A 26,727-nucleotide genomic window follows, 5' to 3' on the forward strand; every position below is an offset into this window, starting at 1 on the left:
TAGAAAATATAATAATAATCCTTATTGAATCATATCCCTTTATAAAGTATGTTTATACACACTTTATTGAAACGTTCTTTTCAATATCTTTCTCAAGCATCTTCCCAAAGTTAACTGAAATACTTTTTTTCATATTTAAATGTTTGTGGGAACATAGAGCATGCTCAAGGTTTTTTCTTTTCTTTCTTTCTTTTTTTTTTTTTTTTCCTGCAACCTCTTCAGTTTCTTTATGAGAGCTAGACTCTGCCTACCCATCTGTCTATGATAGTGGTTCACAAAATATAGTCCCTGGCCCACAGCAGCACTTGGGATATCGTTAGAAATGCAAAGTGTCACTTACCTAATCAGAATTCTGGAGAGGGGCCTAGTTCATGCTTTCACAAAACCTCTAGATAGTTCTGATGCATGTTGAAGTGTGTGAACTACTGCTCTATTCTAGTCTAGACAATACTACCCAAATTTTAATGTACATACAAATCATTTCGGTGAATTATTTATTTTGAAATACCTACTTACATGTTAAATATTGATGCAATCTCTTACTTTGTGTAATAATTTTTAGACACTATTTAAAGTATTATTTTAACACTAAACAGTTCTGCTTTATATTACTGCAGACATACCAGGAAAGGATTGTTATCCATATTATAGTGTGTTAAAAAGGATCAATAGAAATAACTAGTATTAAAAATAAGGTAATCTTGATACTACCTGCGTGTAATATTGTTTATCCACAATCTCTGTTTTGCTCCAAATGTAACATTAAGTCCCTGCAGAGTTTCATGGAGAGGTGAAAACACAGTTCCAGAAGGGATTTTACACATTTTTCCATAAACATTTCCATAAGTATTTTTAGGCCATGTGCATAGATCATTGTTCAGCAAAATAAAATCCAGTGATATGTATAACCTCAACATTATCATACCATTTATACTTGTATGTATTGTTAAGAACTGTTTCTCCCATATTATATAATTTTATTGTCAAAGCCATTTGACTTATTTTTCTCAGACTTTTCCAGTCAATTTTCTCATGTATTTTTAAACAAGTTTTGAGCCATTGATCATGCATGCATTTTGTCGCTAAGAGGTATTGGAAGTATAATATAATGAATTCCTACACTGGAGAAGCATGCATCCTAGTTGGAGAGACAAGACACACTGTTAATGAGCATTCCTTACACTGCTAAACAAAATGATTTTTATAGTGTTTCTCTGACAAAGTGAAACATTAGAGCGTGAAATAAAAATACCTATCATTTCTCTGGTACATAGTTTTATGAAGATTGGGAAAGAAATGCCTTCATCTGTTTGATAAAGAAAGAAATTGGGGTGGATATATAGAACCAGTCTCTTTCTATAGATTAATTGGCTCATCTTCATTATACCAGGAAAAAAAAATTATATATATATATTCATAATACACATATGGGTTGAGTGCTTGGAATATTTTGTTAAGATTCTGTTAATCTCATGCCAATGTCAGCATATTTTGGCAGTATATTCATTCATTTAAGAAAAAAAAGTAACTTAAGGTGATTAAGATTTATACCATGACTATTAAGGGAAACATTCTATTTATAGAAGAGGAAAAGGCAATGAGAAGTGAAAAAAACATCCTTGAACAGTTATTTATAGGTGTCTTTTCACAGATTGCTTTACCGTATATGCACACCCTCATTTAGATAAATTTCTTCTCACTTGTACTAACTAGATCAAACGGGCAGACTTTTTTGATTTTAAATAAATGTCCTGAAATTATATAGCAATTAGTCTGTTTTATTTTATTGGATATTAATGTAGAGCCATTATTATTATTTAGGATTAATCGCTTGATATAAGTACGTACTTAAATCAGGTAAAATAACAATGATACCAATTTCGTATATAGTCCATTAACCCTGCTTCCTTCAGAAAGCCATTAAAACTCATGTTGCATTCATCCCAGGATGACGTCATTTAGAAGTAAGATCACTATTTTAAAGGATTAGACTATCTTGCAGTGAAAGTGTTATCTATATCAGCAAATAGGACATATTTAATTTTTATATTTACAACTTTGTTGGAAAATGTGTACATGTCTTTTACTAATGGCAAAACACATCATTTGAGAAACACTTACATATGTTGAGAAAAAAGACCAACATATTTATTATCCTTCAGCTGTAATCCTCTATGTGAAACCTTTATCACTGGCCCACAATGACTACACATTTATTGGTATTATAATATATGTTATCAAAATAGTGATAAGGCACAGATATTGCTTTTTATTTGCTATGTCTTAAAACTGGACCTCAGTGACGTTTACTGTCAATTAACTTACTCATTTCTGTTTTTCACCTCTAAACTGAGGGCAGAACTAAGTCTTATATGACTATTGACTAATACATATGTATGTAATATATGTTTTGAAAGAAGGAGTGGTTAAATGACATCCAAGAATGTTTGGGGCCCTTGGTTGAAAATACTCCAACACTCCAGTTTTGGTCTTTTGGGGGAGGATGGCACTAAAATCACCGAGGTGATCCTGGAAAACATAAGAAAATTACTGAGCAAGCCATGGTCTTGTGAAATATTGTAAGAGTTTTTAATTAGGGCTGGTAATTCACAGGGCAGCCAGGCTGTCAGTGCAGATGAGATCAGGGAATAGAGATGGTTGTGGCACTGCCAAGATCTTTTCTCCTGAAGGAGCTAGCCAACCTAGAAAAAGTCTTCCTCAGTTCCAAGAAAGCTGTGTGTGAAAATAATATTGTTTTGAAGCAAAGCCTTTTGTTCAAACTGCCTCTCTATTAACATGTAAAAAAAGATGATTGAAAACAGATATTTAAATAGTGAGAGGTGTGTCTGTTGTCATTAAAAATGTTGTTATTAAAATGATCATTTCTCTCCATTTATCCAAAAGGGTGAGAATATTTCTGTCTATACTTATTAACCATGTTTTGAAATTTGAACTTGATACTTAATGGTTTCTGAGTAGAATGAATAATCTATAAGGCAGACTAAAGAAGCAATCTGTTTCTACTAAGTATTTAAAATATAGGCGCCTCACAGAGTTGTTTACTTTAAGTACTTAGTTAATTGCTTCATTTATTTCTTCAGACATAACAGAGACAGCATCCTTTACAGAAAGTGGTAACAGATTTGATCTCCACTACTTAATAAACATTATGCCTCCAAAAGGATATGTGAGAAAACCTACTGGGAAAAACTGGTCCCGATGACTTAGAATTGAGCATAACATATTTTTTTTTCCTTTACTGAAGCAACTTGAGAAGTAAAATGCCATTGTTTCTATGAGCTTGTCTTTCTTTTGCGTTCTTGTGGGTTAGAATCTCAGATCACCACTAGAGGGCACTACCTCTCTCTGTTATCCAAATTTTGATGCACAGGGAATTGAATTAGGAACAGATCATCAAAAAGAGAGAAAATATTCATTCGTTAACTACTAAAGAACTAATATTTTTGCGAAAATAAAAATGCAAACCTATGCAAATATACTTTTAAAAATATAGATTGCAAACAAAATATAATAAATCTTTTAAATTGTAAAGTGTTCAGAATAGAGTTCTACAATTTTCTCTTGGTTTCAATTATAGCTATAGAATTATGTTAAAGAAATATATGCACATACCACCATTGAAAATCAACAGAACATTGAAATACCATATATAATGAAAATATGAAAAAAATTGTTATTACATTTAGACTATGTAATAATTCAAGGAATATTTGTGACATGTGATATTTAATATTTGTGATTTCAGGGGCCACCTGGGAAGGACGGACTGCCGGGACACCCTGGGCAACGCGGGGAGACCGTAAGTAACCTTGTTATTCTAACTGAAATTTCCCATGTTAGCACCTCATCAGTTCACAGAAAGCTACTTTATTATTACTGTTCAATTACCAGGTTCAGGACAAGGAAGGAATTAATTGTATTGAAACTTTCAATAAAATATATAAAGGAATACATAAATAGACCCATGTTGGTACCTAAATGAATGTACTTGAGAAAATAGGATGTTAGTTGATATGATTGTTGTTACTGTCAATAGCATCACTTTAGGGATAAGCTGGAAGAGAAGACACCATTCTATTTTGGATACGTCAACAAGATTGTTACCTTGACCCTTTCACGGAAGTTTACAGATATTTTCCACTCATACCTCTCTCTCCTCCACTCTCTAAATTAAACAGATTACAATTTGCACGTGATACAACAGTCTTCTCTCTAGAACCGAAGGATGAAATATTTACTGATGTTTGAACCATAGGCTATAATTGGTCAGGAACGTTGTCAAAAGCATTATTTCATGTCAAGTAGGAAAATGTAAATCAGAAAATGTCACTTAATTTTGTTTACAAATTATAAGGAATATAACCTTAAACAAACTGACTGAACAATTTATCATAACAATTTGGGCAGAGGGGAAACTCTGCCCAAATATGCCTTAAGGATCGAGGTGTATTTGTTTATTTATTCTGCCACTGTTACAAAACCACGTATCTGGCTATCCCAATGGATTGTTATGTTAATTAGAAATCATCATGGGTTGGCATGTGTCCTTGGAATCAATTCTTGGTTTTCACTATTGATTAAGTTTATCCAGATTTCTTAAGGAAACCACAACACAGACTACCTCTGACTAGGTGGTTCAAAATCATGTTAGGGCATTCAGCCAGCCTGAAGACAAATTTGGAGTTGCATAGCAGTACGTGATAACAAATCTGAAAACATTATGAATTTTCTGCTATAACAATCTGTCAGCAGCAACCCAATTCCTGTCTTGCTCACCAAGTAACAATTCTTAGTTTAACAACTTTTTCGTTTTAGCCAGATGGGAAACTTCAAAGTCCTAGATTCAAAAGCAGAATCAAGATATGATTTATTAATATCAAAGAATAAATTGTGTGGGTTTCCTCTTAAGAATGACATCTATATGAGGAGCAAAAATAAACTCTCTAAAGGAGAATCTACACTCAAATTTGCAAATGCATTCTCATTCAAATCTTGCAGCCAATCGTTTTGTAATGAAGTCATTGTATAACTTCCTGAGAATAACTCTAGAACATTTTCAAAATGTCATTTGAGGGAAGGATACCTTGAGAATAGCTGTTATAAAATCGATTATGTCATTTTATGCATAACATTTAAATTTAGACGAAGAAAATAGCATATTAACTAATGCCTCCAGCATGGATGTTTCTATCTAGTAATTCGTCATTTATAGAGGCTAGAATTATTTCTGAAAAACTGGTATTCCTAATTTCACATTTACTTGAAAAAAATTTTTTTTTATTTCAGCATATTATGGAGGTACAAATGTTTAAGTTACACATATTGCCTTTACCCCACCTGAGTCAGAGCTTCAAGCGTGTCCATCCCCCAGACGGTGCTCGCCGCACCCATTAGGTGTGAATATACCCATCTCCTCCTTCCCCCCACCACCTGCCCGACACCTGATGAATGTTATTACTATATGTGCACATAAGTTCACATTCACTTTTAAGAGAATAGTGAATCACCAGAAAGCCAGGAAACTGTTCTTTTTCACCTGGGTCTATGCTGACCTGGATTCAAAAGATTACTTTGTGTAAGATCAGAAGCTGGAGTGAGTATTCTTTGCTATATATGTGTTATTTTATTTCAATCAAGAAATTCTTTTATTATATTTCATATTTGTCTTGAGTCGGAAATCTTTAAATTTTGAATGAATCCTTGAGGGTTAATTCTGTCATGTTATGTTTATTTGGCTTATTTCAATATAATAAAAACTATTTCTAAGTTTCCATCATGGCCTTAAACAGCTTTAGAAATAGTTTCTATTATATTGACAAAACTCAAATTTGTCTCAGAAGTATCCTGTATTGATCTTAAAATTAGTTTAGTTCCTGACAGATAATCAGAATAAGAGATTCTGTTGGGTCTTACAGTAGATTTTCACACTACCAAGAAATGTATCAAATTAATTTTTTTTCAGTGACTTTGAAAAACATGATTGACTTAAGTTATTCTAAAATTAAATGGCAAATGTAGTCTCTTACATGGTACTGGTGAACAAGCGCACTCCACTATGAACTGTAAAAATTTTCCTGTGTGTAGTTTATTTGTAAGATCCCTAGAGTCAAATTTGTTAAATACTCACAAACATTCTGGATGCTTTGAATGAGCAGAAATATAGGCAATGCTCTCTTCCAGCTTTTCCCAAGTCCGTCACCCACACAAATGGGCTGGCAGCCAAGATTTCCTCTTTCCCCTTAGGATGCATGAGTGCAAATCTGGGTTGTAAATTTTCCATGAGCTTTCCTCAATTAAGCATTGATTTGTAATCAATTAATTTTAATGATTATTATTGCAATCATTTTTGTGTGTGTGCTATTCCAGTCCTCATGTTTACTAAGAAAAAAAGCTGTATAAGCCTTTATTTTTTTAAGTTCAGAATTGCATTTACATCTTCATGTCAAATTTACTGATCAAAAATTGGGAAGAGGGTAATCCAGACAGAGTAAACAGGTCATGCAACTATGTGGTGTGTGGCTATTCAGAGAAAGGTGAGAAGATCAGCACGGCTAGAATTTAGGACACATTTTCAAAGTGAAAGGTGACTAGAGGAGCAGACTTGGCCCAGATCGTAAGACTTTTATCACCGATGTCGCCTGATATATATTAACAATAGGTTGACTGGATTTGCTTTTGTGAGATGGTGATTCTGGCAAAGGTGGACAAGAGAGTGAACCTGATTTGAAAAACTCTGCAATAGTGAAGGAAAGAGGTGATTATAGTTTGAATAAGACAGGACTACTAGGATAAGAGAGAAGATGCTGTATTTGAGAGATTTTCTCAAATGACACACTAGAATTAAATGATTAAGTATGAACACTGAAGAAAATCCTAGGATCTGAAGACACTCTATTAAGAAAGGACAGAACATAGAAAGAAAATCAAAAGAGAGGATACATTCAGCAAGCTCCATGTTGAGAATGTTGAAGAGAGAGCATGATATATAATTGGAATCTCCAGCAGGCACTTATTAAGAGAGTTTTAGGGCTCTTACATAGTAGAGGTTTAGAAATAATTTGGAGTGGAGGAGTTCATCATAATAGCAATTGTGACAGCAATTGTGCTCACAGAGGTTGTTGAGATAATCCAGGGACACACATATACATTCTACATATGTATGTTTATGTGTGTTTATATATGTATGTGTATATGTTCTATGTGTGTGTCAATGTGTAAATCTGATTACAGATTCCCAAACTAACCAATTGCAGAAAAGTTAAAGCAAACTCTTTTGTTTACAAAATGCTAAACAAATTATATTTCTCCCAGAATTGATTGGTTTTGCTATTGATAATGATAGCTCAAGTAGAACCTGATGGTCCTAAGACTTAATGGATTTTCAAAATAGGAGAAACCTGTTTTCTTTTCCTGTAACAGCAATTACAATAATTGCAAATACAGATTCTTTTCATTTACTTACACAATTTTGTTATTGAAAATAATTCAGTAATAGTTATCTCAAAGTTTGTGATACAAGTGTGAGATTATTAGTTCCTACCCTTTTCTCTCTAACCCTATTATTTCTAGTCTGATTAGATGTTATACTGAATAAAACTTTTGCAAATGCCATTTGCTTTGATTCATTTCTTTGGAAGATTTTTCTCCCAATATTTTCTATATACTTCTCCAACAGTTAAATATAACTTAACTCACATGAGAAAAAAATATGCCTATCATAATACAATTATACAGAAGGAATAACCACAGCCTAGAGAAATATAGATATCAGAATATATGCCCCAGGCCGGGTGTGGTGGCTCACGCCTGTAATCCTAGCACTCTGGGAGGCCGAGGTGGGCGGATCGTTTGAGCTCAGGAGTTCGAGACCAGCCTGAGCAAAAGCGAGACCCCATCTCTACTAAAAATAGAAAGAAATTATATGGGCAGCTAAAAATATATATGAAAAATTAGCCGGGCATGGTGGTGCATGTCTGTAATCCCAGCTACTTGGGAGGCTAAGACAGGAGGATCCCTTGAGCCCAACAGTTTGAGGTTGCTGTGAGCTAGGCTGACACCACGGCACTCTAGCCTGGGCAACAGAGTGAGACTCTGTCTCAAAAAAAAAAAAAAAAAAGAATATATGCCCCAAAGCTTTATTTAGTAAGTACATTTTGCTCACATGAACCAAATTATATTTTAATGACTATCTTATTTGCAACGTGGATAATCATGCAAAACATTATTTTTGTAAGTATATTTTTATAGCTTGTTTTATTTTATGAGATTGTTAGAATTCAGTAAAGAGAAATGCATTAATTTCATAGACTGTGAATTTATCTCTGTATAGAGAATGAGTGGACTTTTTCAAAGAATGTCTTAATCATCATTTATTTCATCCATAACATTACTAGATTAAAATTCTATATGTTGTTTGACTTGGTGGGACAGGGCTAAGCACACATTTTTGCTCCAGCTTCATTCTATTGTCTTCTTTTTTTAAGTTTATTGAAAGTAATTATTGTACTATAATATGAAAGAGTGAAGATAGAAAACTTTGAATTTTAAAGAGAACTGAAATATAAAAACTCATCTTTAAGCATTTGAAAATACTGCTTTTTAGCCAAAAGATGACGTTCCTTTAATGTGCCATATTCAACTATTTCATAGAATTTTAATTTATGCTTTGTGTTATGTATGGATTTTATAGATTATACTTTCTTCCTTAGGGATTTCAAGGCAAAACTGGACCTCCTGGACCAGGGGGAGTTGTTGGACCACAAGTATGTTCTTTTACTTTATTTCCCTAACAAGATTTCTCTTTTTGTTTATATTTTTACCTTCCTAAGTTGTGTAAAATCTGCCCATTTTATTTTGATTCAAATGATGTATTTTTTATTTCACATCACATTTAAATATATGTAGCTTGCCTACGTCAAATGAAATTTAGCACACTATAACTTAAGCACTCTTCAATTGTCTGTATCAATAAAAGAGAAGAATAAAATAAGCAATGAAAGTAAATTAGAAAGTTCACACTGAATTTATCACTAAAGCCTGACCATAGCACCATCTAAAAATAAAAAATGGGCCGGGCGCGGTGGCTCACGCCTGTAATCCTAGCACTCTGGGAGGCCGAGGTGGGCGGATCGTTTGAGCTCAGGAGTTCGAGACCAGCCTGAGCAAGAGCGAGACCCCACCTCTACTAAAAATAGAAAGAAATTATATGGACAGCTAAAAATATATATAGAAAAAATTAGCCGGGCATGGTGGCGCATGCCTGTAGTCCCAGCCACTTGGGAGGCTGAGACAGGAGGATCGCTTGAGCTCAGGAGTTTGAGGTTGCTGTGAGCTAGGCTGACGCCACGGCACTCACTCTAGCCTGGGCAACAGAGTGAGACTCTGTCTCAAAAAAAAAAATAAATAAATAAAATAAAATAAAATAAAAATAAAAAATGTTCTTTATAAATAGATAGGCTATCATCGTTTGGAGAATTTTAAATTATAAAATGACTTCAGGTTTTTGAGTATAAATTAGATTTAGAAATATAATATAATAGAAATATAAAGCTCAGAATACCACAGCATTCTATTAATAAGGATTTAATATTTGTAACATATTGTATGTTTCTTAAAATTTTTGTCTTCATAATAATGAATTACATCAAGGATAAATATGTGTGAGATAAGGTCTGAGAAAAGTATCCCTTTCAAGATAGGTGGCAGAAACAGTCTCAAAAACTGATGTAGTATCCTGAATTATGGTATTAAATAGCTATAGAATAATTTATGGTAACAGAAAATAATATTTTTATTCTCTGGTAAAGCATATCGAATGGGAAGAACACATTTAGTCTGATCAGCTGAAATTTTACCCTGCTATTGAAAAATTATAGCAAAGAGCAAGAGCGGTGAATATGTGTTTTAACTATTTAATTGCTTTAAATAGTCTTTTCTCAGCCTATAAATAGTGCTCAAAATAAATAGTAACTCTTACACACAGAAACAAAAACTTGCATCTACTTTCTAGGAATATATGTAATAGAAGCAAAAATGGAGAATTCTTGGATTGGTTGATCATTTTGTTTCAGAGCTTAATCCTGAGCCAAGGGAAGGGTTAAATGTTTGTTCTTTGTAAAGGAAACGTAGCATGTGTATAAGCATGAAGGCCTCTTTTTAATTGCACATCAATTTTAATTTAAAAATTATGTATATACTCCAATGATTAGAAAGCTTCCTCCAAATGTACTTTTATTTTGCTCTTTGAAACAATTTCATAACTCTTTTCTTTAGGAAATTTAATCAAAAGAATGATCCCTATTACATTTAAGATCCATGAATGGAAATGGAATTAGAGTCTGTCTAAAATGTAAACACTGTGGGGCTTAACTGGATATTTTAGGACCTCGTGCCTTTTGAAAATGCATCTCTGCTTAATGTGGACATCTAAAACTTCTGAGACCTGTGTTCTTTTTTGTTCCCCTACTTTAAGGCATAACAGTAGCAGGTGTTTTATTGAGTATACATCTTCATTGAGCTATTTTTTTATTGGCCCCTTTAAGAAAGAAAATCAAACTGTCTATTTTAAATGTAACTATCTTTAATATTAGGACAAAGGAGTTGTTTTAATGGGAACAATATGGATTGTCATATTTCATACTTACTCTTTTCTTTGTATAGTTATGTGAATGTCCGCTCATTTTTGTCTCAGTGGTGATAGCTATTCGATTTTATGATCCTTACGATTGAAATTCTAATGTCCAGACATTTAAGAAAAATATTTCTTTGTGGGGAAATATTTTCACATTAATGGTAAGTTGAGGATTTTCACTAATTACATAATTAAAGGAATTTAAACTTAGAAATGTATGCCTAAAGTTGGAACAGGTGTGTTCTTTTCCAAGACTAAAACGTAAGAATATGTTGCATTTTTAGAAAAATAACAGAGAATAATATTCCATAAACAATTTCAATAACACATTCCTCTCCTCTGTTTAACAACCTTAGCATCCAGAAATTTTTTCTTTATATATCTTTGACTTAAATCCTTCATTTTGCTTTACTCTAAGTGAAGATGGACAGCAACGGATCACCTTTCTCTATCTGTACTTGAAAGCTTGTTATATTCTAGCTCCACAAAACAGCACCACTCAGGGGACATGTAAATGGCTTGACATTTTTCACTTTGGCATTTGCTGCAATTTAAAGCAGCTGGTTATTCGTTATAGCCTTTGGCTAGGAGGAATTGCCAGCCCAAACTCAACTGCTTTCAGAATCCCCTTGCCTTATTCCTTAGACTTTGTCAAATGATTATAGATTAGCAGTTGGGAGGGCTCCAGTCCCTTGAAATTCCAAGGAGAACCACTTTGGTTGTTTGGGTTTTCAGGGACCTGGTCTAATTTTCAAGCAGTGATTCACTGAGCAGCCACCAATGTGGCTCTTATGCCTCTTTACTCCTAACTTGATTTGACACCTTATATAAAAAGAAGGATGGGATGAAATTGTAGTTAAAAACCACAGTTTTAACAATGCTTGAATTGGCCTTACTCTGTAGTAATTGTGGTATTAAGCAAAGAAAACATCTCTTTGGACTTCATGTATTTTCCTTCTATACTCAGATTCTCACCAAGATTGCATGCAATCTTTTCAGACTCCTAGCAGATATGCTACTTTCAGTGCTTTAGCTAAAGTGTTCTGTAGGATATTAGGAGAATAAATGAGAATGATGAAAATGATAAACTTTTGTGAAAGGGAGTAATATTTATTTTGAGTTCATCTTATCTTTTTTAAAATAAACGAGGAATCTAATTTGGTTTTGTTTATCTAATTTAGGGACCAACTGGTGAGACTGGCCCAATAGGTGAACGTGGGCATCCGGGCCCTCCTGGTCCTCCTGGGGAACAAGGTCTTCCTGGCGCTGCAGGAAAAGAAGGTGCAAAGGTACAACATGCTCCAGAAATTTTCTTGGCTCAAAAATTCCATCTGCTTTTCACTTTACTTCTCACTACTTGTCAATAGATTCTCTACATTTTTGGCAGAATATTTAAATGAATATTCAGAAATATATGTCAGGATAATATTCAGTGTGAGTTTATTGTCCTTCAAGAGATTACTGAACAATAACATAAGACCCATTAGCACCATTGACCATGAAGTTATCGTTTATATCTACTCTTAAATGTTGGTAGTGGTTAGTTCATTTTAATGTATATGGCATTCCATACAATATTCTCACCATTTACTTACAGTAGGTTAGACGTAATAACAATTTTGTTTGTAGAAACGTGTAGAAATTACTCTCTGTTGATGGAGGTATATGATATTCTTTAGGGTGACCCAGGTCCTCAAGGTATCTCAGGGAAGGATGGACCAGCAGGACTACGTGGTTTCCCAGGGGAAAGAGGTCTTCCTGGAGCTCAGGTATGATCAAAGGAAATATATGTAAGGCATGTGCATTAAATTGCTTCTTAGACGCGTTTTTCTCGGAACATAACAAAAAAGTCATGAGCAACTAAGGGGATATATGTAAACATATGCATTTGATTATCATTATATATATGTGTTTATGCCTAAAAACACTTTTAGACAGTCTCATTTTATCAAATACCCTCCTATTTATTTATTTATTTTTGATTTACATCGATATTCTTTATCTTTATTTTCTCACTCTTCTCAGGGTGCGCCTGGACTGAAAGGAGGGGAAGGTCCCCAGGGCCCACCAGGTCCAGTTGTAAGTATGATGATAATAAATAGCCGTGCTATCCATGGTTGCAAATTACATCTCTTCTTTCATTACTCTCATGCTGTGATTCCACAGTGTGTGGGAAAGAAAATAAACACATGTCAATCAAATCAGTCAATGCCTGGTTTCTACTAATTGCATGCACTAATGAGTGCAGACACAGAAGGGTTTAGATGATTGGAAATATTTGCCTCTGCTGCTGTCAGGAGGCAAAAGGAGCTATAAATAAATCATAATTATGAGTAATAGAAACTCATGGTCATGGGAGGCCTGGGGAGGCTGTAGTTTGAAAATTTTCTTTTATCCATCTCTTTCATTTTAAAATTAGTCATAGAATAAGATTTGATTTCTTATAGGTTATATTCCATCATCATTTATTATAAAACATCCTTAATTTGTTTGATTCTAAGTACTGATAGGATTTGAATTTGTCAATTACTAAAAAAAAAAAATCCCATAAGCATAGAAGACATATATCCATTTTATACATTATCTAGATAGCTTTAGTCAATCAATATTATGAAATAATTGACAAATGAGTAAATATGAGATTTTTACCTCACCTTTTCTTGAGATACGTAACAATCCCTCAGAAAACAATTGAATACATCCTTCATTTTTCTATAAATTTACCTCCCTTTTCATCTGTACCTGAAAGTTCGCTGTAACAGCCCAACTGCCATCTTTAGTGACCTCTTCTCGTTCTCTATGTTACTTGACCAACCTAAAAAGCAGAAAGTTGCCTATAGCCCCTCTGCACTTCTTCTCACAAGATGATGATGTATATTAGTTCCACCTCCAAATGTCTCACTAATTTGTCCTCTTTTCTTCATTTCTACCACCCTCACCTTTGTTCACACTCTTTTCTTTCTCTCCTTGACTAATAATATCTTAACTGATCTCCTTGACTCCATTTTCTTACCCTCTCCAGTCAGTTTTGCCTATAAAATAGAAGTTTAATGCACGTCCTTAACTATACCATTCCTCTCCTCATACAGATCTTATGGGACCACATTGCTTTCAGAGAGCAAATTTCTTATCCTGGCCAACAAGTCATCTTCACAATTTGATCCCAATCACTAGAGTCTGTTTTATTTCCTGCGTGCATCTCCTTTAATTCTACTCAATTTAATGCACTGAATTTCTTCTTGCTTCTCAAACCATCACGGCATTTTCTATTTTGAAAAGAGTATACTTTATACATTTCCCTTTCTTTCTTCCAGGAAACTGCATTTTTCCTTTCTCCACTTAATAAAAATCCTACTCATCCATAGAGATTTAGCTTAAGTGTTCAATCTCTATAAAGTTATCTTTGGACAATTTGCCTCCATTTCATTTATCAGTAAAATTTCTTCCCGCTCAGTCCTCTTTGTTTTGATTTCTATTTTAGAAAGTACGTTAGAATATAATTGGTTGTGTCTCTCATTAAGTTTTGAGTTCCCTGTATTATTTTGGTTACATTCACAAAATAGTGCCTAACACACAGTAATCATTCCATATCTACCTATTTGAATTATAAATCATGATATAAGAGTAAAGTTTTGTAGCATAATTTAACACTAAGAACAGAGTAAGCATAGCATTTTTCAGATTGTTTAATGTTATACTTATCATATATATCACTGATATATCACTATGATTAAGGTACTATGGACATGTAGTAAAGACTTTTTAAAAGAAAATAACATACTCAGTAACTATATTAGACTTTCCATAGAATTCATAAAATTATATAGAATATTTTTTTAAAATTCTTGTAAATTAGTGGTGGTAGCATTAATCGGAACAATGGTTGAATAAGACAAAAGTTCTTATTTGGGCATAGAATCTTCAAAAATTTCAGTACAATGCAATCCATTACCGAGACTCTCAGATTCTAAAGACATCTTATTTTAGGAATAAATGATTTTTTAAGATTAATGGTCATTGAACCTATGAAATCTGAATTGTGACTACAAGGATTAAGTTGTTTTAAGTATTTCTTAGGGCCCAACCAAGCAGGTTATCTCAGGTGTTTGGAACGGTTGAAACTGGCATATTTGTGGGGTACATAATACATCTAGGAGATATAATTTTCGAGTTATTAACAATTGTACAATTACATGCAGAATAACATATGAAATATAGTATGAAAACTAGTGTTATTTAGTTCCTGAACTTCAACAATTGTTTATTTGACAATTACTACTTAAATTACTATTTTGCTGTATACAGTTGGGCACCCTGTAGATATCCCTTGACTAAATATAGAATAAACAATTTTGGAAAGAAACACATCAAGACTTAACAGCACTAAAAGTTGGTTGGTAATTAAATGCCTAATGACATACAAATAATAAATGTTAATTCTAGGAAAAGGGCTAGGAAGAGAAGGGAAGGGCATGGAGGAGGTGGCCCTTGAACTTGGCTTCACAGATTACAGAAGATTATAAAAATAATTTAAAAGCAAGAAAATATTAGGAAAGGGATATCGTGTTTAAGGAGTAGGTGGTTTTATCCAAGTGGAACAAGCTTTGGGAGAAGGACTAAAATCTATGGAATTCTTGCTAGGAACCAGGCATTCTGCTATTTTACATAATATAAAGCTAAACAAAAAATATAACACATCATGTGATTACTGAAGTTCTAAAATGGCAGGCTGTAGTCATTTGAAGATTTGAAGTTTATAGAACAAGTAGAGTAAAAAATAACTAAAATTTTAAGAAAACAAATCTATCATTAGTGTGTAATATATAACAGAGATAGGAGAGAATCGATGTCATGAAGTTTCAGTGAGCAATGTCATGATATTAGAGCCAGCCAATGTCTAGAGCAGTGGGAAATTGAAGGACCATACAAAAGTAACCAACACTGAAGAGGCAGGAGAGGAGGATTTATTACTCACTGGGTATGAGCAATGAGGAAAGATAAAAACTGAATGATGACCTCAAGCTGGTGTCTGTGAGGGAATAATGCCTTCCGTGCCTAGAACAATTTTACCTTATCAGGAACAACAACAACAAACAAACAAAACACACACACCATTCACACACAAAAACTCAAAACCTCTTGGCAGTCACAAAAGATTTTAAAAGGCTCTTATACTTTGCTAATGGAAATGCTCAACAGATGCTCACTGTGAGTGTATTTGGAATCAATGCCTACTCTCATAATAAATTCATGTATCCAATATGCAAGTAACAACCAATTAAAATTATTCCTCAAAGTTCATAGAGAAGGATTCACTAGAAGGAAAGATACCATCTGTATTTATTAATTCCTAATGCTTTGCTATAATTGCTGCAAAATACAGTAAAGTGAGTTATGGTGAGGGTCTAGTCCATACAAGACTAAACAAGCCTCAGGTTACTCCACGTAAAGCAATTCCACGCATGTGAAATTTGATTTCGAATTTTTTTTGTTCCACATAACAAAGATTAAAACAAAAAATTGTTGGTTTTCTAGATGTGCATTATAACTTACCAAGAAAATTAATTCCTGTTAATTCTTAATTTTTGAGGTTCAAAACTTATTATTTAAGTTTACCTTGTGATTAATATTAAAAACAAGGAATCAGGAGTGGAGCTTTCTTTGGCAAGAAAGATAAGAAGTTGTATCTTGCAATGTTGATTAGAAAAGTAACTGAAATATCAAAAGGAAATATCTGGTCAGTTAGTGAGAAATGATGAAATTCAGACTCATAAGGAGTAAAGGTATAAGAATACCCTATAGCACTTTATTTTATAATGGATATTTCTGAATTTATATCAATATCATATTAACTTTACCTTTGGGATATTAACCAGATAATGGTAAGTGCAAGACAGAAATTTACAGGAGCAGAGAGGGATGATATTCAGTAGTTATTCATATTAAGGAAAATTAATTAAAGGGATGATTTCTCTGAGGAAGAGAATGTGAATAAAGAATGTGGAATCTAAAGGAAATAGAAAAAGGAAGTGAAATAATTATTATTAGCATTTATATTTAATATTTATAGCATTCTTTCAACCCTTATGCTAGGCAGTTATGTTCATTATCTTGACTCTTGCAACTTCGTATGGTAGATACTATCATCCTACTTTATCATTCCACTTTTAAAGGCAAAACATCTGAGGCTTAGAGAAGGTAAATACTTTGCCCAAGTTATCTGTTATCTGAAGAGAAAATCCACAATAGAAGTTTACATAAACTCATTTCCAGATATGTGGATCTCACTCTGTAAATATCTGCTTAACTTCATCCTCTCTCTCTCTCCTTCTCTTTCTCTCTCTCTCTCTGTCTCTGGTTGGATTTTCCAAGTCCTCTCGACCCTTCTATACCCCTGTGAAAATTTTGCCAAAAGGAAGAGAGCAATGAGAGCTAATGTTACAGCTAACTAGGCTTAATATTCCTATAGATTCCCTATGACTATCGCTTGTTTTGAATGAATCAGATATTAAGCTGTTTAATGTACAGATTGAATCGTTAATGACTATAGATGTTTTTCAGTATACTATTGAATCCTTAGTTTCTTTCTCCTAGAACACAATTTGTAAGAATGTAGTTGTGCTGTGTGTGTATTTCAGGATTACTAGAGAAATAAATAAATTCCCTCACTGCACAAAATCCTCATGAACTAAAACTGAAAGCCCTAAGCAGAGCTTTAACCAGTTAGCAGTTATTGCTTACAGTGTAATTTATAAACTTTGCATGTGTCACAATTAAGTAACTTATATACTGTGTCTTTCTATATAATCCATACAAATAAAATATTTAATACTCAATCCAACCATCCATGTGCCTATCTATTCATTTATGAGTATATTTGGCATCTGTTCTCTTCATTCTTGTTATTCAGTCAGATACACAGGCCAGATCATTCGCATTGCGTTGCTATGACGTCTTATAGAAGTGGATTTGCTGTACTCTGCTAGGTCTGTGTGTGATTGTGTGGACTTCTGTTCAGAGAAACTATTAATATTATGTATAAAACAGGACAAGCAAAAGGATCTGTTTATAGATATGGGATATTACTTTATGCAGGTTCCTCTTTATGGATATCCTCAGAAGAAATCTCTTGTTGATTGTATTAGGTTGGTGCAAAAGTAATTGCAGTTTCAGACCATGAGCTTTAAATCATAATAACTAGGCTCAAACACATCTTTATTAATTAAAATGGGAACCATTACAAAACGTTTGAAGCGTTGGTTGTGCGACGTGCGGTCGGGCGTTGTCGTGGAGAAGAATCGGGCCCTTTCTGTTGACCAATGCCGGCTACAGGCGTGCAGTTTTTGGCGTATCTCATCGATTTGCTGAGCATAGTTCTCAGATGTAATGGTTTCGCTGGGATTCGGAAAGCTGTGGTGGATCAGACTGGCAGCAGACCACCGGACAGTGACCATGACATTGTTTTTGGTGTAAGTTTGGCTTTGGGAAGTGCTTTGGAGCTTCTTCTGGGTCCAGCCACTGAGCTGGTTGTCAGTGGTTGTTGTATAAAATCCACTTTTAATCACATGTCACAATCCAATAGAGAAATAGTCCCTTGTTGCATATGAGAAGATGACACTTCAAAATGACGATTTTTTGGTTTTCGGTCGGTTCATGAAGCACCCAGTTATCAAGCTTTTTCACCCTTCTCATTTGCTTCCACCTTAGAATGTTCGACATTGAGTTCGTCACAACTTCTCATGTAGTTAGTTGTAAGAGGATCAGCTTCCGTGATTGCTCTCAACTGGCCGTTGTCAACTTCCGATAGCAGGCCACCGCACTCCCTATCTTCAAGGCTCCTGTCTCCTTTGCAGAAGTTCTTGAACCACCACTGACTGTAGTTCGTTAGCAATTCCCGGGCCAAATTCATTGTTGATGTTACGAGTTGTCTCCGCTGCTTTACGACCCATTTTGAACTCGAATAAGAAAATCGCACAAATTTGCTTTCTGTCTAACATCATTTACGTAGTCTGAAATAAATATAAAATAAACCACAAGTAATAAGTCATTAACAAAAAAACATAAATCAAGAAATGCACATTAAAATGATGTATAACACAACCACATTTATTTAAGAATGTATTCCAATATCAACAATGCTGAAACCACAATTACTTTTGCACCAACCTAATAGCTTTAGAAATATTTGTAATTTTTTTTTTCAAGTACGCTTTTCATAGAATTTTTAAAAATTACTTTTTGTGATTTCTTGAGCAATTAACTGGGTTTATTTTTTTCTTTAGTCATTATGAATTATGAAACTTAGAATTCTATTTTTGCTTTAGCTTAAAGAAATTACGGAGTCAAAACTGGGAGACAATACAGAAGATAATACTTTATGACTATTTTCATAGATTTTTGAACACAACTTACTACAAAAAAGTACATATTATATACTTTAATATAGCCTATTATATTTTATTCTAGTTATTTTTTTAAAAGTACTGGACAAGATCCATTATATTGATCTCATAACCACCCAATGGCCCATGACCTACAGTTGGGAAAAAACTTGATCTAGAGCATGTATTTTTAGATTATTGATATTATTGGCTCATTTTATGCCAATAAAAAATTATTTTCTTTTCTTGCTTATTTATTTCTTATTTATGTCATCTTATATTTTATGTATACTCTATAAGCTGCTATAAGTCGATTCTTGTGTAAAGACCATAAATAAGTAAATATCTGAGTATACTAGACAACCTATTAAACTGAAGTTATATAGATTCATAAAATGAACTTTTCTGCAAAGAGCTTATGGTTTACTGAGGAAGAAAGATCTGAAATAGATAAAATAGCATAGTAAATAATAAGAGATATGCTAAAAGATAGAACAGAAAACACAAAGGTGGAAACAATGAGTTTTGCCTAAAAGAACTATGTTAGAGCTGAAGCTACAAATAAATAACAATTTTATCTATGAAAAGTAGATTTTTTGCATGCTAAATTTAGTCTTGAAGTGCCCATCACTGTTTTCCTCCTCTTAGTAAAGAACTGGTATTTTAAGGTTATGGTTCTCTAAAGGTTTTGCTCCTAGAAATAAATGTATATTGTGAAACATTTTGTAGTGCTACCACTTACCAGCAAACAAAATTATACCAACAAGTTGCTATGACTTTAAGCTTTTAAAGTCTGGTGAAAACGAAGTGCTCACTGTATGCATGATGTTGTATCCAAGAGCTGGTAATAGATGCCCATCAAAGCACAGGCATGTCTTCTGGTCTCAGGGGATTCACTCACTAAGCAGATGTCTTGATGCACACACAAGACAGAAAGCAGCAAGGGACTGAACATCAAGAGAGGAAGGCAGTGCAGTGTTTTTCCGCAGGTTGAACATAAACTGGATAAGCATTCTATATTTATGTAAGCACGCAACGTATGCAAATATATCATGCACCAAATTCTCAACTTTAAGCTAACACCTATATTTTCATAAAACAAGATCTAGCAAAATATTTTCCCTAAATAATCTCTCCTCCAGATATTCTTTCTGAGGTAGAATCATCCCATTGCCAAGAGTTATTTCTCTAAAAATGATGAAATTAAAACAAATATAGTAGTGTGTTTAGTAAAAGCCTTCTATTTTTAAAACCACAGTTATATCCCCCCTCCCCAGGAGTGGTGGGAATTAGTGTTTGACAAAGCATATAAGAGGGGCCAGACAGATCCCTGCTACAGGGTAAGTATCCAATACTTCACAGTTGCACAATACAGCAGTCTTCGCTTCTTTGCTATGACTCCTCTTTCATGACAGTCCCCTAATGATTCTGACTCTGTTTTCCTCTTCACGTGCTATTATTTCTTCTTCATGTCCTTTAAGAGTTCACATGCCCTTCCTATCATAATTCTTATTTCCTTTACTGTATCATATTCCTGAGAACCTTTTCCATGGCTTTTACTTATTCTTCAAGCAAGAGTAGGAGCAATTGTTTAGGAGGATGACACCTACTGACTTACTGGCTCATATGCTATACTTTTCAAGATAAAGCACATTTTTTCCACTGTGACCCAGGTAGCTCTCAGTGGGCTATTGTTCCATTCAGCTAGAAATGAGCCACATATACAGATGGTGGTAGGGACCAATGACCACATTTTGAGGTATTGTGAAACGTTGATTTGATCATTCAAAGTTTATGTTTTAAATTCTGTTGATTCTTAACTATTTTATCTGAAATTTTAGCTTGTGTTATATAAAATATATCTCATCTAGGACATGGGATTATCTCGTGCTAGTTTTGCCATGAAGGTCAACCTGGTCTTGGAAAGACAGGGGCAGACACGTTTTTGCCTTCTAGTTTTATAGCTCTGGTTCATAAGAACTTTTTGTGTTTACGCTTCTATTCTCTCTTGTGGGCTGCATTTTAACTGAATGCTTATGAGATGATTTGTCTGTTTACGACTTTCCTTTACTTTACAAATGCTCCTCAGAATATGAAACACCCAGTGAAAGTAACTAATAAAATATTTATTTGGGCGTTCTCCTCAGTGTGAAGGATTAGAGAAATGTCTACTATTCTCATTATTCCAAGAATACAGATTGATGCTATTGTTTGTTTCATTACCATTGTAAGGTTTAAGAAGAAGGTATAGCAGGGTTTCAGAGAAGGGCTGCAGGAAGAGACAAAGCTAATATAAAAGTAAGGTAACTAAATAGAGAAATGTAAATTCCTCCTTTTTAAAGGCATGTAAATGTTCACTTTTCAGTTGAAAATACGAGGAAAGAAAATACATATTTCCTGTAGTTAATATTTACTATGAAATAGAACTTGTGATATTATGGTCACTATAGTTCACATAATTCTACATGTACTATTGTCTTTGGGAAACTTTAAATTTATTATGTGTCCATTGTTATTTAGATCGCAAATTAAGAAAGTGATATTTCTCCAGTTTTAGCTCCTCCTTCTTCAAGTTCTTTCCAGCTGAGCACTTTTGATGTGTAAAATATTCATCATTGCTGTAGAGAGACAAGTACACAAATAGTTTAAATTAGGATTAATGATAATCGTGTTATGTGGAAAAAGCCCTACAGTTCTTTTAATAGTATGTGTTAGATTTACCATATAACCTCCTGGATCTTAAGTTTCTCTTCTATAAAATTTCACTTCTATAATTATTTGAGATTTTCATATCTATTTTTGAAATATATGAATGTTCCTATTCAGTTCTCCATCATCTATTGCATTCACACTTTAACAGGCATTATTCAAAGAACTTTAGATATGTCATATTAAACATCACAAAAACCTGATGACAAACTATTACTATCCCTATTTTGGGGGGCAAGAAAAGTGAGCCATAGAGAATTTGCTCAAGATCAGAAAGCTATTTGTTCTAGTGCTGGAAAGGGAAAGATTACATGTTCAATTAACACATTTATTTAGTGCCTGTGATATGCCAGTAACTACTCCAAGTGCTGGGGATCATTGAAAAAAAAAACAAGCAAAAACCTCTAGCTTTGTGAAGTTGATCATTATTCGTTTAACCTATATTTAAACCTAAGCATTCATTCAGATATAATTATTTATTTACTTGACAATTATAAAGCCCTCTGCTCTTTACTATAGTCAGCTATAGAGCAATGCAAAATTTGTTTCACTATAAATGCCTACTCATTATGGGAAAGAAGAAAAAGAAAAAAAAAATCTCCAATGTGATTTTCTCAAGGACTGTTTCCTACCATGATACATTTTGCATTCAGAGTCAGTGTTATAAGAGAGTAGGTTCTCACTATATTTTTGTTGAATGTGTAAATGGACCTTCTTTTAATATTAGGTTTAAATTTTCATTAAAAAATGTAGGACTTCTCTAATGATTCAATTGGGATTAAAGGATTCATAGGTTTTTTCCTTTAAAGTTGGCCTGAGAATGTTGAAATAAGATTTGCAAGTTTGCTGTATCATTTGCTTAATCGGTAGGTACCATCCGAGATTTTCACTTTTCATTTATAAATATATAAAATAGAATCACTTCAGAGAATGCTGTTATTAGAAATATCTAGGCTTATAGAATGTTTGAAATAACTAATAGAAAATGAAATTGAAGTTTTACTTTAGGGCACAAATATACATTGAAAAAAAAATCTCCTCTTGTTTTCATCCAGTGTTTCAAAGTTTATGAGCTGTGACAAGATCATGAGCAATATCTTAACTACAGAAAAGTAATATATACTTGTTATTAATTTTAATGTGGTTTCCATAAGCAAGATGCCAATCTGAAATTTAATCTTATGACTGCTCCAAGGGAAAAACTAAAATAGTTAAGCTTTGTAATAAAAAATAATATTTAATATCTATAAACTATACACATTGCCATATATTCAAATCAACATACAGTCTTTCAATTGAGATACATTAATATAATTATTCAAAATATTTTAATTTCAATACACACGTTTTCCTGTAAATTTAACAGGCGTTCTTTTCTTAAGCAAATGTCATGAGTTATTTTCATGTAATATGTCAGTCATAATGTATCAAGTTAATATATATTTCCTTTAATTTTGATTTCACATCTTCTAGGGGAAAATACACATTCAATTGATGTTTTCCTACAAATTTGGAAAATTTCTATTGACTACATTCAGAGCCAGATTTTTTTTCCAATATGTTCACATACTTGATAAAAAGACAAATGAATTATAGTCATTTAATGCATACAGTAAATTTGTTTTATTCATTGGGAATATGAATGAAGAGAATACGAAGATACTTACCACCCAAAATTCAGTGCCAAATGCTACATTAATTCATTCAGAAAATAATGGTAGAGAAGTGAGATTGCTATGATAGATGGTATAAGGGATACTTTGGAAGATATCTCATGCTTCTCATTTTCAGAGAAATATAATTTTTTGGTATGATGGTTATTGACCTGAGGCTAAAAAGACGCTGGAATTCTAATAGTATTGGAAAAGATCAAAGACTTTGTAAGTCAGAGGATAAGTGTGACCAAATATTCAGAGGTAAAAATGGGCATATTGTGTTAGAGGGACGGTTAGAGATGTAATATTTTAAGAGAAAATAATGTGCACAGTGTAATGCTAAAAAAAAAAAGTTAAAAATGAGCATGTGTGTATGAGAATTTTTCTGGGATGATCCGGGATAAATATATTCTAAAAAATGTGAATTAACACCAACTACTTTACAGTTCGGCATAGATGAGAAAGAATATTTTAGTTTTGAAAGCAGGAGTGCAACATGAAGAAAAAGTCCTGTAGTGTCTCAGGTGTCACATGTGTTGAATTGCTATCAAAACTGAAAATAAATCATTGCTGTTGTAGAAAATTACAAATAAACAATATTGGCAAACAGCGGAGATTTTAAAAATAAACTGGGCAGTGAAGTTCAGATGCACTAAACGAATGATAGGGAATGACTATTTTGATAAAGAAATTAAGCTCTTTCATGAATTTGTTTAAGTTTGCTGATTTTAGAGAGCGTTCAACCCATATAAGCTTGTTCTTAAATGGCTATATTCTATGTATTAAAATTCAACACAATGTATATGAATTTTATGGGTATGGGTCAGGAATTTTTTTTTCACCATTTACAAACTACTAACCATTGTAGGAAAAAACTTTGTAGCAAATCGGGGCACCCAGACCTTGAGCTTTATGGCTTTTACCTGAAAAATATATAAATTATTCAGCAATTACATATGCAAAGTACTGAGCACGATAATTGTTACGTAGTGAGCTCAATACTGGAAAATAAATTCTTTTAATGTGAGCTGCTTTTTAGTGATTCTCTCCTTTTGTCATTCTAGTGTCACAGCTGTCAGCTTCAACACAATCTGGTGTGATAATCTTCCTCAGGTAGCCTTTGAGTAGTGGGGTTTAATCAGGAAAAAAAAAAGAAACAAAAATGTCATGGCAGGACAAATGAAAATTGCATCTCTTTTGGTACAGTCAATAACAAATAAAATACCTCAGCATTTACATTGGATGCTTATTTTAGATTTGAAAAACCTAACGGGTAATAATCCTTTTTTGAGGTTTACAAGTGAAATATTAAAACAAAATGTAATACAGTCAGTCACCTTGTATGTACATTGATCCTTGATAAATCAGCTTCTCAGATAAGTGGAGATTCATCTTCAGGGGTTTTAATTTTAACCTGAATAAAACAGAACAAACCTAGTTGCATTATATATTGTCTTCTGCTGATGTTTTTCTGTTACCAAAAAAAGGAGTATCTTTATTACTGAACTTTCTCTTTTCTCTCTTTTTAGTGATTCAAGAAATATATTTGCATTGCCCCCCATTCATAGACCTTGTTCTTCTTGCTCTTGCCCTTCCCATCCCCTCCTCTCCTTCCTTCCCTCGTGACTCCCTTTCTGTAAGAAAGAGAGGCAAACTTTTCGTTCTTTTCATTTCTAGAACTGACTTCTTGAATTTAAAATACTTAGAGGACTCTACAATTATTTTTCTCTTTGGCATTGGCCTCTGGAATCATTCACCAGATGTCCGCTAGCTGGTTAACAGTTATGCCGCTTGTGCTTGACTATTCTTTTCATAAAAATATTTTTATATTCTTAAATTGAATACACATACATTGACAGAGGAGTAGACGTTTATTATCTACAAAATATGAACTGTGATTTTCCCTGTAATTGTGCCCTCCTCTTTAGTATTTGGAATACTTGATTGATAAAAATGTAATTTTCACACAACTCTTGATTAATGAATTATTATGCAATATGAAGAACATCTCCTGGTTTGGTTTTTAAATATCTATTTACTGATAGGCCAAAATACTACTTTTGTTTATGTCAAGTTCAAATTTTACAATTTCTTTAACTATATTTTTGGCAAAGTTTCTCCAAATTGTATTTATCTCCTAAGTTTCAGATACCCTATAAATTGCAAATATTGAAGTCCTCATTAGAGAGAAGGAATGGGTGGCTTTGTGGAGAAAGCACAGAGTTGAGTCTCTGGTCGGGGGTCCATCGTCTAGTTATATAATTATGGGAAGGACAGTTAACTTCTTTGAACTAGAGTTTTTTCATCTTTAAAACTAAGATGTTACAATTGCTCTATCAACTTCCTGGCATTGATATGGGAATAAAATGATGAAATGAAACCAAAACTGATTTGCATATTGTGAAGCACTGTGTAAATACAAATTGTGGGTATGATTACCATTGTTCTTATGGTCATATGTAATTAGTTCCCTAAACTAATAAAAATATAAATTAGAACAAAGTCAATAATTTATATTTATATGATCAACTGATTTCTAATATACAGAAAGTATAATATTAGAAAACGTGTGTGGAAGTAATGTATTTTCCAGCTTTTATATATAATTTCTTCTATGAGTTTTGAAATGATATTATCTAAACATGTTCATTATTAAGGAAAAGTATTAATCATATTTCCTAATATTCCACATTTAGTTCAATTAGTAAATAAAATGGTGAGTTATAACAATCACTCATCTAGGAATCTAATTCAAAAACTATATTCTTGTTATCTTTTATTAAGCAGAATTGGAAATAGTAAATGAATTATACTTGAGCTTTACATAACTTAGTAAATATGTTTGCATTTCTTTTATTCTTGCTTTAAATAATGTTTTCTTAAATTGTTGATACAGGTAATTCATATGAAGGTAGTATCTACAATACATAGCTTTTTTTTTTTTTTTTTTCAGACAGTCTCGTTCTGTCTCCCAAGCTAGAGTGCAGTGGCATCATCATAGCTCACTGTAGCATCAAACTCCTGGGCTCAAGTGATCTTACTGCCCCAAGTAGCTGGAACTACAGATGCTCGCCACTGTGCTCAGCTAATTTTTTCTGTTTTTAGTGGAGACGGGGTCTGACTTTTGCTCAGGGTCTTGAACTCCTGAGCTCAAGCAATCCTCTTGCCTTGGACTCCCAGAGTGCTAGTATTACAGGCATGAGCCACTGTGCCTACATAGCTATTTCTAAAAAACTTTATATGTGAGAATTTTTTAGAAGCAAATATGTGACATCTTTCTTGAAACTCAGTGGAAAAACTTAATCAAATGTGAATTATCTTACCAGAGTTC

At 33.3% G+C, this 26,727-nt stretch overlaps 1 protein-coding gene across 4 annotated transcripts in view; it reads left to right on the forward strand.

Annotated features, from left to right (window-relative positions):
- Window positions 1–26,727, forward strand: part of COL11A1 (collagen type XI alpha 1 chain) — a 200,556-nt gene that overhangs the window by 110,650 nt on the left and 63,179 nt on the right. For all 4 annotated transcript variants that reach the window (XM_069479087.1, XM_069479089.1, XM_069479086.1 and 1 more), the window contains 5 exons: window positions 3,767–3,820; window positions 8,730–8,783; window positions 11,833–11,940; window positions 12,331–12,420; window positions 12,677–12,730. In XM_069479087.1, the coding sequence (XP_069335188.1) occupies window positions 3,767–3,820; window positions 8,730–8,783; window positions 11,833–11,940; window positions 12,331–12,420; window positions 12,677–12,730 (360 nt within the window). The remainder of the gene's footprint in view (window positions 1–3,766; window positions 3,821–8,729; window positions 8,784–11,832; window positions 11,941–12,330; window positions 12,421–12,676; window positions 12,731–26,727) is intronic.

Source organism: Eulemur rufifrons, chromosome 8, assembly GCF_041146395.1.
Source record: "Eulemur rufifrons isolate Redbay chromosome 8, OSU_ERuf_1, whole genome shotgun sequence".
NCBI classification, from domain to species: domain Eukaryota; kingdom Metazoa; phylum Chordata; class Mammalia; order Primates; family Lemuridae; genus Eulemur; species Eulemur rufifrons.